Below are 17151 nucleotides of genomic sequence, written 5' to 3' on the forward strand. Positions count from 1 at the left end.
AATGTAAACCAGCCCATCAACTGGGGACAATGTCAGCATTTTTAAGATATTGCTTCATCTTCCTTCCCCTTCCTACTCACTTCATGTCCTGAGCAGTTTCTCTGACTATCTGAGCCATTAAAAATGTCTTTAAAAATTAGACATCAGGCAGCAAATCATTCAAATTTTAACGACAAAGAAAATTCTATTGCTCTCAGTTGGACAGGGTTTCATTTAATTCAAGACAGAAAGGTGAATTTTCTGACTTTTTTTCATCCAAAAGATTAACCACAAGACACACAGAGATATAATCAATAGTCTGTCATAGTATTGTCTGTAAAGGTCCAACATGGTTAAGAGACAGGAAGTGATCCATGGCCGCTGATGACATGTTGCTCACTCTTTAGCAGTCTACACAGTACTATGAGTGACTCTTGTTGTTTTCACAGTATTGTACCCTGTACACTTTCTTACTGAGATTCTGTGAATCTAATCTCTGATCATAATGTGTGTGGGCAGACATAGCATACACTGATGTCCATGATTTTAATATTCTGTATCTGCTCCAGCATATAAACTGCAGCTAGCACGGTGTTCCCTAGAGTTTTTGCTTTTGTAAAAATCACTGATGGAGGTGTAAGTGGGTGGAGCTTATGGGGCCGGAGCCCTGAATCTTCAAGAATTTCAATTTGATGTCATTTCTCCTCTGACTGAAATGAGAGAGAGCTTCTGGTCTCAACACAGCTGGTTCTGTTTGGGAATTATCATTGTGCTGGCTGACATGGGGGGGTATTACTTTTTTTATTTAAAGGAGAAGATCTTTTTTTATTGTCACTTTATGGGACTAAGACATCGTTCTATTTATCTGTACTGTAGAGCATTGTATGTTCATGGCCATACTCCATTATTATAAAATAATGCAGCACACTGAAATGAAAGACTTTATGTAGACTAAACTGAGTTTCTTGATTTAACAGGTTATTTTAAACAGACCTCATGTTACCGCATACAAAAAAAAATTGACAGAAAGTTTGATTGCTTGGGTTGTGTTCCCTAGACATTTTTAAATGTCAAAGTTGGGGACGTTAACAAGTCCAAGCAGGAGGCTTTTAGAGTTTAATCCGCAATTATCATAGTTGCCAAAGTGATTCAGACAAACGTCCTGAGCGACAGACAATGTTTGAAACAGGACAGCATCTTCCAAACATGTTAAAGTCCCATCCACATCAAAAACATTTTTCTCATGAGAGCAGATTTCTCTCAGCAAGGGTCATTAAATCAAACTATGGGCTGTCAATAGCTGTTTCACAAGACATGACAGCTACAAATAACCCTGAGGAGCATTTCCTATGAGGAGCAGTCTCATTAATCACATTATATTACGGAATCTTGGTGTGACATTTGACCAGTCCATGAGATTTGATACTTATGTTAGTGCACTGACTCAATCTTGTCTCTTTCACCTGAAAACATAACCAAACTCAGAGCAGTTGGGTTAGGGTTAGAGATGTTAATGCATGTGTTTATTTCATCACGTTTGAACTACTGTAATTGTCTTTTACCTGCCTGAACAAATCCCCTTTGGACTGTTTGCAAGCTATCCAAAATGCTGCTGCACGGCTTTTAACTAATTCTAACAAATGGTCCCACATTACACCTATTTTGACCTCCCTGCACTGGCTTCCTGTTAATTTTAGAATACATTTTAAAATCTTGCTGCTCACTTGCAGAGACCTACATGGTCAAGCCCCTCAGTATACTATAGACCTTGTGCACCCCCACACGATGAGTCAGCCGCTTAGATCCTCTAACCAGGGTCTCCTATGTGTCCCGCGGGCACAATTTAAGACTCAAGGTGATCATGCTTTCCAATCAATAGCCCCTAGGCTTTGGAATAGCCTACCAACATGTCTAAGATCTCTCTCGATAATGTTGAATTTTTTAAGAAGCAGTTAAAAACCCATCTATTCAGACAGGCTTTCAGGTAGCATGGGGTATTTTATCTCTTTATATGATTTTTCATGTTCTTAAATCTCCTTCTTACATTTCTCCATATAACCTTTCACAATTTTTATCTTCAACCTGTACACCATGCCTTATTCTGCATGCTTAAGTTTCATCTGCTGTTTGTGGTTGGTATTTTGTTCTGATTGTGAAGCACTTTGTGACAGTTCTTTGTCTGAGAAAGGTGCTATTTAAAAAAAAAAAAGTTATTATTATTATTATATTTGCATTATGTCTTATAATCTGTTAGTTGTAGAATGGTGTGGATAAATCCCTTCACACTTACCATATCAACTTCTGAGATGCTGTCCAAGCTCTCCACCTGAACATCCACTCCAACGGGGATCGCAGGACCTGCCAGACAAAAGATAACCTTGAACTTAATTTCATTGAAAGTACATTTTTTCACAATTAAATGAAACACTCATCCTCAGAACATCAGTCTGTTTCTCTCTTCTTCTCTCCTCTCTACATATGATGCTTCACAGTAAGAGGACTGAAGGTCAACTTGGAAAATTAGTGTCTCTTAATGTGTCAAAATGATTGGAACAGTGAAGAGGGTATCTTTGAGATTTATATTAATCAACCATAGTTCTTAATTTGGAACAACCCGAGCTGATGCCTCTTGTTCTTTTGCAGCCATTTTTAATGCCTCTCTGACAATTTCTGTTTATCCAAACCTAAACTGATGGAGAGCCAAAACTTTGTATACACATCATTCCCACCGGAAACATCCAAATCAGCCGATTTCATATTAAATTGTTTGCAAGATCAAACAATAACTGGCTGTCACGTCTTCAAGAGAACACCCTGAATGTTTCGAGTCTTTGAGACAAATTTCCATTTTGCTGCACATCCTGTAGATGGAAATGTTTGTCCACCGGTTGGGCTATTGGGTCCAGCACAAGAAATTGCAACAGCTGCTGCTGAGATTTTGTCGGAGTTTCATGGATATTCATGGAGTGTTCCTTTTCTGTTTACAGCAACCCCTGATGTTCTTGTTCTTTTGCAGCCATTTTTAATGCCTCTCTGACAATTTCTGTTTATCCAAACCTAAACTGATGGAGAGCCAAAACTTTGTATACACATCATTCCCACCGGAAACATCCAAATCAGCCGATTTCATATTAAATTGTTTGCAAGATCAAACAATAACTGGCTGTCACGTCTTCAAGAGAACACCCTGAATGTTTCGAGTCTTTGAGACAAATTTCCATTTTGCTGCACATCCTGTAGATGGAAATGTTTGTCCACCGGTTGGGCTATTGGGTCCAGCACAAGAAATTGCAACAGCTGCTGCTGAGATTTTGTCGGAGTTTCATGGATATTCATGGAGTGTTCCTTTTCTGTTTACAGCAACCCCTGATGTTCTCTGCAGCACCGTAATCAGTAAACAAGACCAGGACCAGCAATTGGGTGCATCACATCACGTCAACTATTATACAACATTTACAATGAATACGAAAGCTATCTGTTTGTACAGCCAAAATGAACTCCACTGCTCTTTGCTGCTGCTCCATATGAATACATTTTCATTTTAGAAAAGAAACCATCTCTGTCCTGACAATCCTTTTGGTCAATTGGTTCAGTCCTTCCACATCAGGAATAATGTCTGTTTGTGTTCACACACACAAGGACACACATCTCAGGCTTACATACACTGAACATGTGTGTATGATGAGCCAATATGTAAATATGAAGCATTATGACTACTCTACCTGCGTTTTCAAAATGAAACATAGGTTCTGAAAGTCTGCCAGTTGCTCACTAAAATAGTAGAAGAATTATAAGTTTTAGTAGAAACAGCCTGAAAAGAAAAACAAGTTTAAAATATGATGAGTCATTGTTACAGAAAACATCCTAGATCTTAAAGATGTAGGAGTATTTCACCACTCACTAAACTTTGGTAATCTAAGGCATAGACACACAAACAGACACACAAGTGGGAACCATTCATCCACAGTATCTTTCCTGCAGATTTTCAGTGGAACTTTGATTTCATAAGTAGGTCTATGTCTAAAGTTTACTTGGTTCCTGTAGACTCAGTTCAGATCTGTGTCTTTGTCAGGTTGGGTTGAAATACATCCCTTTATTATTTGATTAATTCAGGTAGAAGGCTTGTTGTGTTTTTGTGCTGAGCAGCTGAAACAGTACAGATCGTACACAAGCTAGAAGTGGGAGGACCAGTTATATTGTAGATTTTTTGTGAGTCCATATAATTCTGTGAGAATTAAGTGACAGATACAGTGACTCTTTGTGTTTGGGATTATTCATCAGTCGCTGGAACAATGGCATCAACTGTGTTGCATTTCTTTTTACATTAAGCTTAAACGTTTCTCTGTGCTCAGTGATCTAATTAGCCAATGTTCAGCTAATTCAGTGCAGAGCAGGATTCCAGAAAGAGACCACAGCAGAACATTTTCATTATGCACCTGACACTTATGTCTGGTTCTGTGTATAGAATTATGATTTTTTTTATTTTGCCTCTTGAAGATAATGGCTGTGGTGGAGCTCTCCCTAAATTAACATCAGAATCTATGAGGCATGGCAGTGACTATCCTTTAATCCTTCAAAGAGCCTTGCAGTGCTTCAGAAATTGTCCGTAGTTCCTGGGTAAGACAACTGATCCTGACCTGAGATATGACCTCATAATCTGGCTGTCTGTTAGAGGCTCCACCACAAAAAAAGGCCAGAGGCCACAGCTTGGTGCTGAAGTTTAGATAAGTACAGAAGGACGCTAAATGTCATTTAGTTTCTGGTCTCTATGAAATCAGTTAATGATTGAGTGAGGAGTTTTAAAGTTTAAATCCATCTTTAGCAGACACATGGCTCAATATTCACATCACATTAACCACATTAAAGTTGGGTTTCTTTGACATTTGTCATATACAGTATATAGCTTACTAAATATGCAAGTGTTGTGTGGTCTGTAAGTTAACATACCAATGCTGGTGCTGCATTGTGTGAAATCCTTTGTGCAGTGACCGTATTCAAACCAGACTATATTTCTTCAAGAAGACCTAGCTCTGAGGCTTTTTATACAAGCTGCACGTAGACACCAAGAGCAGACATGGCCATTTCAGCACTTTTTTTCCCCTTATGAGCCATCACAAGATCATCATGACTCAATGTTCAATAAACAGACCTTAACAAAGACAATTACTGTAGATTGGCAGTAGATGGCAACACAGATAAAGTTGTTATCTCATCCTTGATGCAAAAGCAAGCTCCTAAAAAATAAAGCGAAATTTAATATAGGTGTCCTGCCTCTGTTCACTTTATTAGGAACACAGATACACCTGCAAATCCATCAATCAGTTTCTACTTTATTTATAAACTGCCTTTCCAAACCAAGTTACAAGGTTCTGTAAAGTAAAAGCAAACAATAAGGACACAGTTAAAATAAAATCACCCATCACCTATAAGACTGTAAAACATAGTTAGGATGAAAGTGAGTCTTTTGAGAGATTGAAAAGACGCCACTGAATTTGCCCTCCTGAGATCACTAGACAGAGTCTCCTCAGTCAAAGGGCCCAAACACACAGCAAAGGCCTGGTCACCGTTTTTAACAGGCTCGTAGAAAGTACAGCACGGATATAAGCAGGAGTCTGACCATTCAGGACAACCTGTAAAAATGTTCAAATCAATTCTAAAACCCACAGGTAGCCAGTGAAAGGCAGCAGGGACTGGTGAGGTGTAGTTGGTTCTGTTTGAACTGCATACATTCACAGCCAGAAACAAAAGCCATCCATTGAGCAGCAGCTATGCGGACGCTGGTTGGAGCTGACAGAAAGACTATGATCACTGGACATGGCCACTCAGAGAGAGAGACAGAGGCAGAGAAATAAACAACAGGCGCTCCAAAAGTGGACGGGTGAATATATGGTGTGGTGGATCTAAATTCCTGCTGAAACAGCAGATGTGGTGGAGTCCGAATTGATGGATCTATCAGGTCTGAGTGTTACAGTCTGTCAGAGTAGATATAAATAAAATGTTCATCCCTATAATGTCACAGGACACCATCTCACCCCAAACTGAATTCATTAGCATGACATTGAGGCCAACTCTGCAGACATGGATCCAGCACAACACCTTTAGGGTGTGATAGAAGAAGAAAAGGTCTCAAAATCTAGTTGATCCGGGACATGAAGGAATGACGCTGCTCTACCTCTCTCTCTACACTTCTGCATTCAAGCCTGCTTGTCTGCCATCAAGCAAACACCTGCTCACCAACACCCTACAACTGCATGTCTCCACAGATAGTCTCACACCTCCAGCTCTTTCTCAGTCATAGTTATCACAGGGTGTGGAGGGACCCAAATGCAGTACACAGATTAACTCTTCATTATGCGCATTAATTAAACTGTCAGAAGACGAGGTGAGCAGGTGAGAGGAACTCTTTTTCCAAAGTTCCCAGTCCAATGTTGGACAGAAAGCCAGAAGTACTGACAGTGGAAGAGAGGTGCAGGTGGACAGGTGACTTTCCCAAGTGAAAGAGAGATGAGGCAGACGAGATCCAGAAAAAACACAGACTAAGCTCATGCTCAGGAACACTAAAATGTTGGTTTTTAATAATTCAACAGTCCACTTTCATGTCTCATTACCTCCTATTTACCAGATCCTCTGCACATCTGTCTGCAGCTGGAGAATCAACATCAGGAATTTGAAACTGCTGTTGAATGGGCTCATCTGATATAGATGCAGAGGTGGGGCAAACATGTAGAGTTATTATATTTCTTGCCTCCCCCAAATGTGTAATTTTACACTTCTACACATTCGAACAAAGATGTTCAAAGATGATGCAGTGGATCTGAATATTGAAGAAACTCACCCACATATTCCTCTGCAGTGGCATGCCAGCTTATTGTTCATTTTGAAGGTCAGGAATGTTGAACATCCTCCTAATGATAATTTTGTGCACATAAAAAATACTTTTGTATGTATGAATTAATAACTAATGATATTGATAAAAAAATTATAGTCTCAAACCTTCGAATATTATATTCATTTAAGGGAACATATAAAATAACAAATAAAGTTAAATTGATGTTGAGTCAGATTACTGACTCGGAAAGTCAGAGGAACCTCAAAATCCAAAATGACTGCTCTGTACATCAACTAAAATCTGTAGTCGTGGTCTGTTTATTAGCAGATCTGTTTTCTATCTAAAAAAATAAAAAAAAATATTCCTTTTAGTTCTAAAAAAGCCAAATGGCTACTTTCTATTAAATCCCCGGGCAACTCCACTCTTTGTAAAAAGAAAAGAAGTCAGATAGTTTTGAAGTCTATGTTAAAATGATCCTACTTCTCACTTGACGTATTCATCCTCGACTGCTTATCCATTTCTGGGTCACAGTGGTGCTGGAGCCAGTCCCAGCTCATTCTGGTAAACCCTGGACAGGTCGACAGTCCATCACAGGGCTATTAGAATCACCAATTAACCTAAATGTAATGTCTTTGGATGGTGGAAGGAAATCCTTGCAGACAGGAGGAGAACATGCCCCAGGGCCTCAGGGTGGGAACTGAACCCACAATCTTCTCATTGCGGGGCAACAGCGCCAAACACTACGCCACTGTGCTGCCTCGCTTGTTAATAGCTCAGTAAATCTTTTCCTAATGAGCATATAGTCTCAGTCTCTAGTTTCACATCTTCTTCAACACAACATGATATCCATCTTTTAAATGATTGTCCCATTCAGAAAAAATAGACCATAAAGTAGGGAATGTATTAGGGTGTGGCTACTGTGTGATTGACAGACTGTACCCCTCAATCAGGATAGCGAAAATAGCAGATTAGAGCCACCCATCACTCCTTTCAGTTCCACCTTCTGATATGGTTTTTGCTGGTTTGAAAAAAAAAAAACACAAAAAAAAAACAAAAAAACAGAAAGGCTGACAGACAAAATGGAGTTCACAGAAAATATGTTGCCACTGGATATAGACCTGCGTGATCAACAACACACATCAAATCCTTTCTGTTCTCTATAGTAAAATATTTTGTTTGTCAACTTCTCCAGTGTCTTCTGGTACATGATTTTGTTAGCCTGTTCCTGCCTTTTTGGCTTTGCCTATTTGCAATACTGACTGACCTCTAATTGACCTTTAGCTTTCAAGTAAATACTCTACAGCTGTCTAATTTTTTTAGAAGATTTCTACATTGCCGCAAAATATAAGAACAACTGGGTTTAACTGCTCCGCACCCTGAAGTGTGTTAACACTTAAATTCTGTCATGACGCAGTAAAACAGGCCATGCACTATGAAGGGACTCAGATAAACATTCCTTTTTCGTGAAACTTTGCAGACAAAAACAGCCAAAGGGAAAAAAGCCAAAGGAGAAGTGTGGCAGTGAAGTCACAGAGGAGCAGATCAAACACGGCAAGAGACCAAACAGGTTCAGCAGAGTAGAGAATCTGCTAAGCAGTAAATTGAACAAGGACGGTGAATGCCGTGTAAGCGATGAGACAATGCTCAACAAATGGACCAATGGGGTTACTGCAGAGTAGATGTTCATGACTGGATGTGGCGGAGTGAGTGTATGAATAGCTAAGTAATGTATCACGGCAGTTAGATGATTAAATGAAACTCATCACCTTTTCTGGTTGACCAGGATTAGAAGGAACAAGACAGGGGATCAGCACTCAGCTACACCCTGCAGTTATTTGAGCCACGTCCTGACAGCCGCTCACCACAGGTTGCACTGTGATACTAGCCATTTAAAAATTACAAGACAGGGCTTTTCAGGGCTAATTCCAAACTCATGACCAGCATGAAAACACACACAAACACAAACAGCCGCTCTTTCATGCCAACATTTACTTGAATTACACGGGCCTTCGTTACAGACACTGAAGATCCTGCAGAAGGATTTTTACATCACTGATTTAATAGCTTACCCAGATACCATTGGAAGAAAATTTGTGACTGGTCTGTTTCTTGTTCTATAATATTAACCCATTGTTTCCCAAGAAATATTAGTCCAAGTTTATAACAATGATGAAGACATTGTTAGTAGCACTGACTGAATAAAAATCATTGAATTTTATTAATTAAATATATATATATATATATATATATATATATATATATATATATATATATATATATATATATATATATATATGTGTATACCTTGAATACCTTGAAGGCTCAGAGGGTTCCCCTCTGGAAATCAGATCACATTAGGAAATTAACTCAGAGCTACTTTGATGGCAAGAAAGTTTTAAAATGCAAACTATTTTGTCAAAGTAACAAAACTGAGACCACCAAGAGTGTCAAAAGTGGAGACAAGGTCAGATGAAGAATATGTGTCGCTCAGTCAGGTAAATGACTTAATGCAACAACAGAAGGACACGTTCATGATGCAACAACAAGAAAACTTCAAAGGCTTTATCCAAATCATTTTGGACTCCACAAATACCAGACTTGATGCGGTAGCACGGGATATACAATAAATCAAAATGAGTCTGCAATTCACTCAAAAAGAAGCAGATGATTTGAAGGCAGAATGCAGCAAACAAACAGAGCACTGCAATACAATGCAGGCAGATATCTATCTATAAGGTCTTTGATAGCCTGCTGCCCATCACCGACAAGATGGACTATCTGGAGGGGCAGGCCAGACGGAACAACTTGGTATTTGAGGTGAGTTATCGAGTCACGTGGAGAAACCTGGGATGAGATGGAGAAGAAAATCCAGAAAATTCTGGTGGAGAAACTGCAAGTGAGTGACTGTAAGCGTGCAAGTATGCAAATGCACAGAGAGGTGACAGACCAAGGCCCGTAGTTATAAAACTCCTTGGGTACAAGGACAGGGAAAGCATTCTATGGCGAGCAAAGTCTCTCAAAAGATCAAAGATCTTCATTAATGAGGACTTCACAGAGGCCGGCAGGCGGAAAAGAAAAGACCAGATGCCTGAACTGAGAGCTACAAGAGCGAGAGGTGTCATTGCCTACTTACGTCACGGTAAATTGGTTGTGCACCCACGTACCACCAGCACACCAAAACATCAGTGAAACATCCACTGAATACCAGGTATGTTGAACCGCAACACTGCATATGAGTCTTATCACATCTCTTATACACCATGAAACAGATCATACAATACAAGAAATATGGAACGTGATCATCCGGAGTTAAATATCTTTAAATACACTACACATAAGCCACAGGACATTGAAAATGATAGTGATCCAGAAAGCTACTTCTTCAATATCAACAAGTCAGATGAGCAGTATAACAGCACTTTCAAGACTGACAACAACATTTCAATACTCCACTTCAACAGTAAGAAGCCGGTATGCTAATTTCTATAATTTGAATAATTAGAATTACAAAATTTGAATATAATTTTAATGTCGGAAACGTGGATTAACAATGAAAGAGGCATGTCATTTGATCTTGAAGGTTATGAGATGATATGTATGAATAGGAGAAATAGAAATGGTGGTGGTGTAGCTTTGTATGTGGATGTGAATTACACTTACATGGTGATGGAAAATATGTCAACTGTGGTGGACAATGTTCTTGAATGGGTAACAACAACAGGCTAAACAAGAAAAATATCATTGTAAACTGTGTATATAGAACACCAGGTTCAAATATAGATACATTTTAAAAAATGGATGGAGGAACATTTCTCAAATTAAATCATAAAATTGTGCTTATTTATGGCGACTTCAATATTGATTTGTTAAATGCAAACAATCATAAGATAACTGATGAATTCATCAATGCTATATACAGTATTGGCCTACCTGCCAAAATTACTAGACCCAGCCAAATTGCCACCCATTATGCAACATTTATTGATTATATATTCTGAAATGAAATGGAAAACAATACAATAAGTGGATGATTGATAATTGACATCAATGGCCGTCATCCAGTTTTTACATCAAATTATATAAAAAACAAGCAGGACAAGATACTCCTGCATGGGAGGGTTAGGACAGAGGAATCTATGGATGCACTTAATAATGAGTTACAAAAGCAAAATAGGGACTTGATATATAAAGAAAACAATACTGATGAAGCATATGATGAATTTCTAAAATGATTTAGAATATTATATCATAAAAATTGTCCAGTTTAACAATATTGCAGGAAACCTAAGTATAAACATAACCTGTGGATGTCAGAGGGATTGCAGAATGCTTGTAAAAAGAAAATCACACTAGTGAATTCATAAAATTAAAAAAAGAAAATAAATATAAGAAGTATAAAAATAAGTTAACAAAAATCATGAGGAGCTGAAAGAAAGATTATTATAATAAATTTTTAGAGAGTAACATAACATAGACATATGGAACACAATAAACAGTATAATTAGAAATAAATCTAGACAGATTGATTATCCACATTATTTCATAGAAAATTCTAAGATTATAGAAAACATGGATGATATAGTTTACAAATTTAATGTTTTTTTTGTAAATATTGGGCCAAATGCAGCAGAAGAAATTCAAGATATAACAACACCGAACAAAAATCTAGTAGACAGAAAGCCAATAACAATGTTTCTTAAGCCAATTGAAGAAAAGGAGATTATAGATATTGTTGAGAGCAAAACCAAGACATCCACTGATTATAATGAAATAGATATGAAAATAAGAAAAAAATAATAATTCATGGGATTGCCAAACCATTAACGCATATCTTTAATTTATCTTTGCCAACCCGTAATTTTCCCAATGATATGAAAATAGCAAAAGTTATCCCATTATTCAAAACTGGAGACAAACAACTTTTCACAAATTATAGACCTGTTCCTCTTCTTCTACAGTTCTCAAAAATTCTGGAAACTGTTTTTAATAAAAGGTTAAACAATTTCATAGAGAAGCATAACTTACTCACTGATAATCAATATGGATTTAGACGTAACTGATCAACAGCACGAGCTTTAATTGAGCTGCTTGAAGAAACCACCATTTCCACAGATTGAAAGAAATATGCTGTTGCGGTATTCATTGACCTAAAAAAGCATATGATGATATAATACATCATCAAATACAGGAAACAGGAAGCAATTTGTGTGTATGGGAGAATACCAGTCAAGATGTTTGGACACTGGGTGTGGCATTCCACAGGGATCAGCGTTGGGTCCTAACACATCATAAATACTCAAATTGATCTTATATGCTGATGGCACAAATATACTTGGATCAGGTGAGAATTTACAGCAACTTTTGGGCACTATTACCTCAGAACTCATTAAAATCAAAAACTGGTTTGAGAAAAAGTAGCTGTCACTGAATGTGAACAAGACAAAAATTCTGTTATTCGGTAACAGAAAAATAAATCATGAGTACAGATAGAGGGCATTGATTTGGAAAGAGCACATGAAATCAAATTCCTGGGGGTGATAATAAAGGGCAAAATTTGCTGGAAATCTCATATAAAATACACTGACACTAAAATAGCCAGAAGCATCTGTGTATTGGCCAAAGCAAGACACATTTTAGACGACAAATCACTCCACATACTGTACTATTCCTCAGTTTTACCTCATCTAAACTCCTACTCAGAGGTTTGGGGCACCACATATAAATCAGAAACATCATTTCTGAAGAGGATGCAGAAAAACTAGTCCATGCATTTGTAACTTCTAGGCTGGACTACTGTTGCTCATTACTATCTGGATGTCCAAACAAATCTCTGAAAGGCCTTCTGTTGATACAGAACGCTGCTGGATGAATATTAACAGAAACTAGGAAAAGAGATCACATCTCTCCTGTGTTAGCTGCTCTTCATTGGCTGCCGGTAAAATTCAGAATAGAATTTGAAATCTTTCTTTTAACATATAAAGCTCTTAATGGCCAAGCTCCATCATATCTCAGAGAGCTCATAGTTCCTTGCTGTCCTAGCAGGCCACTCCGCTCTCGGTCCAGGGGACGGACTCTTTAGCAATTTTCAAGACCAGGCTTAAAACCTTTTTATATGACAGAGCTTATAGTTAAAAAGTTAAAGTCCATCTACTCTTCAGCTATGCTGCTATAGGCCTAGGCTACTGGGGGAAGGACTGAGCTTCTCTCTCTCTCTCTCTCTCTCTCTCCCCTTGCATGCGCCAACATACCAATAGTCATGCTTCTCCTAAATCCCTATTCCCATGTTTTCCCGAAGTCTCTGTCTCTCCCAGCTCCTCTCCTCTCTCTCCCTGTCCTGATCCTGCAGGTGTTGAATCATCACCACCCCATGTTCCTACAACACCTGCTGCTTCCATATCTTCATGAACTGCATCCAGCAACTGAACTTCATGCAATATCACGTCCTTACCTGCAACCTTATTGAAGATCTCCTCCTCCTGCTCTCATTCTCTCCCTACTCTACCCAACTTTGCCGCCCCCAACCCCCGCATCTCTCTCTCCCTATCTCAACCCAAGTGGTCAAGGCAGATGGCCGCCCCCCCTGAGCCTGGTTCTGCCCAAGGTTTCTGCCTCTTAAAGGAAGTTTTTCCTTGCCACTGTTGCCAAGTGCTTGCTCATCGGGGGATCTGTTGGGTGTCTTTAAATCATTTTCTAAAAAGTTTGGTCTAGACCTGCTCTATATGTAAAGTGCCCTGATTTGGCGCTATATAAATAAATCCGATTTTATTTGCTTTGAAAAGTTCATTAGATCCAATATTTATTCTACAAAAAAAGAGCCATCAGAATAATTCATAATGTTGGGTATCTTGAAAACACCAATCTGTTATTTTTAAAGTCTAAATTCATAAAATTTTATGCTTTGTAATTCCAAACAGCACAATTTCTTACCAAGCCACTTAAAGAAAAGGTTTCAGCACAGAGAGGTAGGATACAAGTTGAGGGAAATGGCAAATTTTAAAATTCATAGATGTCAAACTACAATGAAATGATTTTGTATATGAAATAATGTTGTTTGGCTATGGAACAGACTGAGTGTGGAGCCGAAATAATGTTTCAATGAAACAGCTTTTTGTTGAATTTCAACTCATTTCAACTATAGAGTCAAACTGTGGAGAATAAAACTGTGGCTTTGAATGATATGGGTAAGGTGTTGGAAAACCACTGTCAATTAAACTCAGGTGGCTTAGCAATGAAAGCCGAAGTACCTCACCAAGAATGGATGTAGTTGTACATCCCTTCACATCCGTTTTGGACTTTGTGTATGAGTCGGAACAAAGTGTCATTTTCTGGGTAACAGCTGTCTGATGGCGTAACAGGCCGGTGCCTGTGCTAATCTACCCTGTAAGCAGGGGGAACTGCTGCCAGCTTAATCTGTTCTTCACTGATGGAGTGGACTCTGCCATGCAGAGAGTCCGAGCTCGGCAAAACCAACACTGCAGTCAAGCTGATTTACGCTGGTCAGAGCTAGTGGCTGAGGATATACACCAGCCACCTCGAATTAAGCCCCTCCAGATGGTATCTGGGTGCTACTGACCTAGCCATCTACAAGCCTTGCTCAATAAAAAAAGTGTTGATTACTGCTCCCATTCTCCCGAACTTGTGTGCCCTTCCAGAGGGATACCATGTCTAAGGGATGAAGCAAATGCTATTTTGTGATATTTCATAAAATGAGCTTCATCTTGTGCAAGTACAAAAGTCCTTTTACTTCTTCACACAATTAAAAGTGACATTTTTTTAAAGTGGCATTTAATTTAATTTGAAATAATAAATCAGATGTTTGCCTAAAATCAGTTATTGCAATGTGGTGTAGCAGGATTCATACAATCTTTTAATTGAATCTACACAGTTCTGACATCAAACTGTAGTCACAGCCTTTATGTTTGGTGCATAACATGCCATGTTATTTTCAGACATTGTGGGGGATGATGTTCAATGACTGAACTTAAGAGCCTCTAAGTGGAATATCGAAATTGTCATGGCCCTTGGTGTATTTCAGTGATGCACTAGAGGCCCTTTAACCACCACATAAAGACTAAAAGAATAGAAATTGCTCAGTGGCTGAGCTCCCAGAATGAATGTGAATGTGAATGTGCATGTGTGCAGCAGGGGATCTCTGGAAATGACCCAGAGCTCTGTTCACACCCCCCTAGCTTAATAAAGACCAAAATTACTCAACTCCTCTGTGGCAGTTTTACCTTCTTTCAGACAGCATGGCAGAGGGTCCTGTCTGCCAGTTCTTTTCAAGATGAGCTCCACTGCCCTCTGGCCTTCAATCAGACACTATAACAGTTAAAGCTGCATTAGTCGATTTTTTGTTGGACAATCTGAAGGATAAACTTTCATATTAAAAGTACCAGATATTATGTTCTTGTATTTTATCTGATGTGCTCATATCCATAAGAAGATATATATTTGTGGTTCTAAGAATCAAAAACAATCTCAGTGTAGTTTTACATGGATGAGGGACGTGACTACTTTGTTGTGACGTCAAAAAGTTCCAGAAGTCATGACAGCTGGTTATGAGGCTCAGTTTCTGAGTACAGACTGTGAACATTTCTATCTGAACTGAGACTTTGATATTCACAGTATAAATATAAACCCTAGACCAGTTAATTTACAATCAAAGACCAGATGGACAACTTTCGTTTATTCTATATCACTTACAATGTATCACAATATTTTTTAGGATGGAGCTATCTAACATTTGAGTGAACTTGTTTGCACTCTACGGAGTTTAAACACAAACTCATTCCAATGTGCCCATTTAGAAATGTATGCACTTGAGAGTGCAAGGCAGTGAACACATTAGTTGACTGTTAATACTACATCTACGTAACAGTAACTACAAGTTTACTGTGGTTCTTCACTGTGTGAAACTATGGAAACCAAGGTTACTGCAACACCTACTGGATTATCATCTCATTTTTGTGAAACATAGAAGCACATTTCTTTCATTCAGTTCTTTTGTTGTGATTGGTCAATGTTTCCACTGAGTGATGTTAGAAGAAGAAAGCTGGGTTTTCTCCTCTCTTTTCCCAATTAAACGTGACAATAGATTTCCAGCACTCTTCCTTTTGGTCGATACTGGCTCTCTGTAGCCTGATATGACAAGGACCATAACTTGAAAGAGAGAAAAAAAAGTGATTTCAAGTCCGCAGTTTCAAATTGTGAATCAAGCAGGCTAATACAAATATATCCGCTGGTTGGACTGCATATAAAAATGTGAATTAATTCATTACAATATCATGTGAACAGAGGCATGTAGGCCTGTGGCAGCAGACCTGAAGCTTTATTACCATGCAGTGTCTACATTTGTGTGATTTTGTTTGATTGGTTTCCATTTCAGTCAATTTCATCAAAACATCAGTGTGATTGACTCACCTGGTTCAGAGGAACAGAGCTAGAAATGTGATTGCCTGATAGCGTATTTATCTGTACACCCTCACTTACTGCTCGTGTGATTGAAGCAGGGCCACTAATCTAATCTATTGTTGATAAAAACAATATTGATTACTTGCACATTGAAGCATCTGGACTTGGGTTCTACACATTGTGTTTTCCTGAATATTTTCCAGGCTGAGACAGGTCTACAGCCACTAAACAACTAGGGCAACACTGGGCAGAGGCTGTCTTGTCGTGCATGAAACAGCCCCACCTGTGACTTTTTGACCTATGTTAAATCCACAATGCCAGCATGTTTTCTGCAAAGCACACAGTGGCTTTGGTGAGCAGTTAAGAGATCATAACATGACTCACTCAGAGTCCATACATCAAATGATTTGGCTGACAGGCTTTCTCTCCCTTCCCCTTCTGCATGGATTAACAGCAAGCTTAATGTGTTATTTTACTGAGGATTAAGAGCAATAATACACCCCACACATGAACCCCCCCCGACTCTGTTCACTCAGAGATGCATCTGACTTTGAACAGGCGAGTGTGCGAAACACTGTAGATATGTCATATCCTTGCTGTGCGTGTATTTGCCGGTTTCTCTGGTGGTGTGATCAGAAGCTTGGCTTCACAAACTGGGGGTGCTAGATTTGATATTTACTGTTGAAGGAGGGGGCTTCTGTAATTATGCCACTGGATGCATTATGGGGAATGTTAAAATGTTGTCAGGACTTGACCCACTCAAAGGGCTTAAAGTGGAACCTTTTTTTTTTTATGAATTTGCAGCTATTTCAGAGAGCTCTTATCATGGCATCCTCACTGGGTCCTCATAACCTTGTTTTGAGCGTCACAAATGGAAGACATTTTCCACTTCATGGAAAAAAAAAATGTCTGAGTTCAGTGAGGCATAATTT

The 17151-nt window shown here is 38.7% G+C and overlaps 1 protein-coding gene across 2 annotated transcripts in view; it reads right to left on the reverse strand.

Moving 5' to 3' along the window:
- The window catches only part of gabrr2a (gamma-aminobutyric acid type A receptor subunit rho2a), a 56237-nt gene that overhangs the window by 26565 nt on the left and 12521 nt on the right, over positions 1-17151 (reverse strand). For both annotated transcript variants that reach the window (XM_029493803.1, XM_029493802.1), the window contains exon 3: positions 2270-2337. In XM_029493803.1, the coding sequence (XP_029349663.1) occupies positions 2270-2337 (68 nt within the window). The remainder of the gene's footprint in view (positions 1-2269; positions 2338-17151) is intronic.

Source organism: Echeneis naucrates, chromosome 22 (assembly GCF_900963305.1).
Source record: "Echeneis naucrates chromosome 22, fEcheNa1.1, whole genome shotgun sequence".
Taxonomy (NCBI): Eukaryota; Metazoa; Chordata; class Actinopteri; order Carangiformes; family Echeneidae; genus Echeneis; species Echeneis naucrates.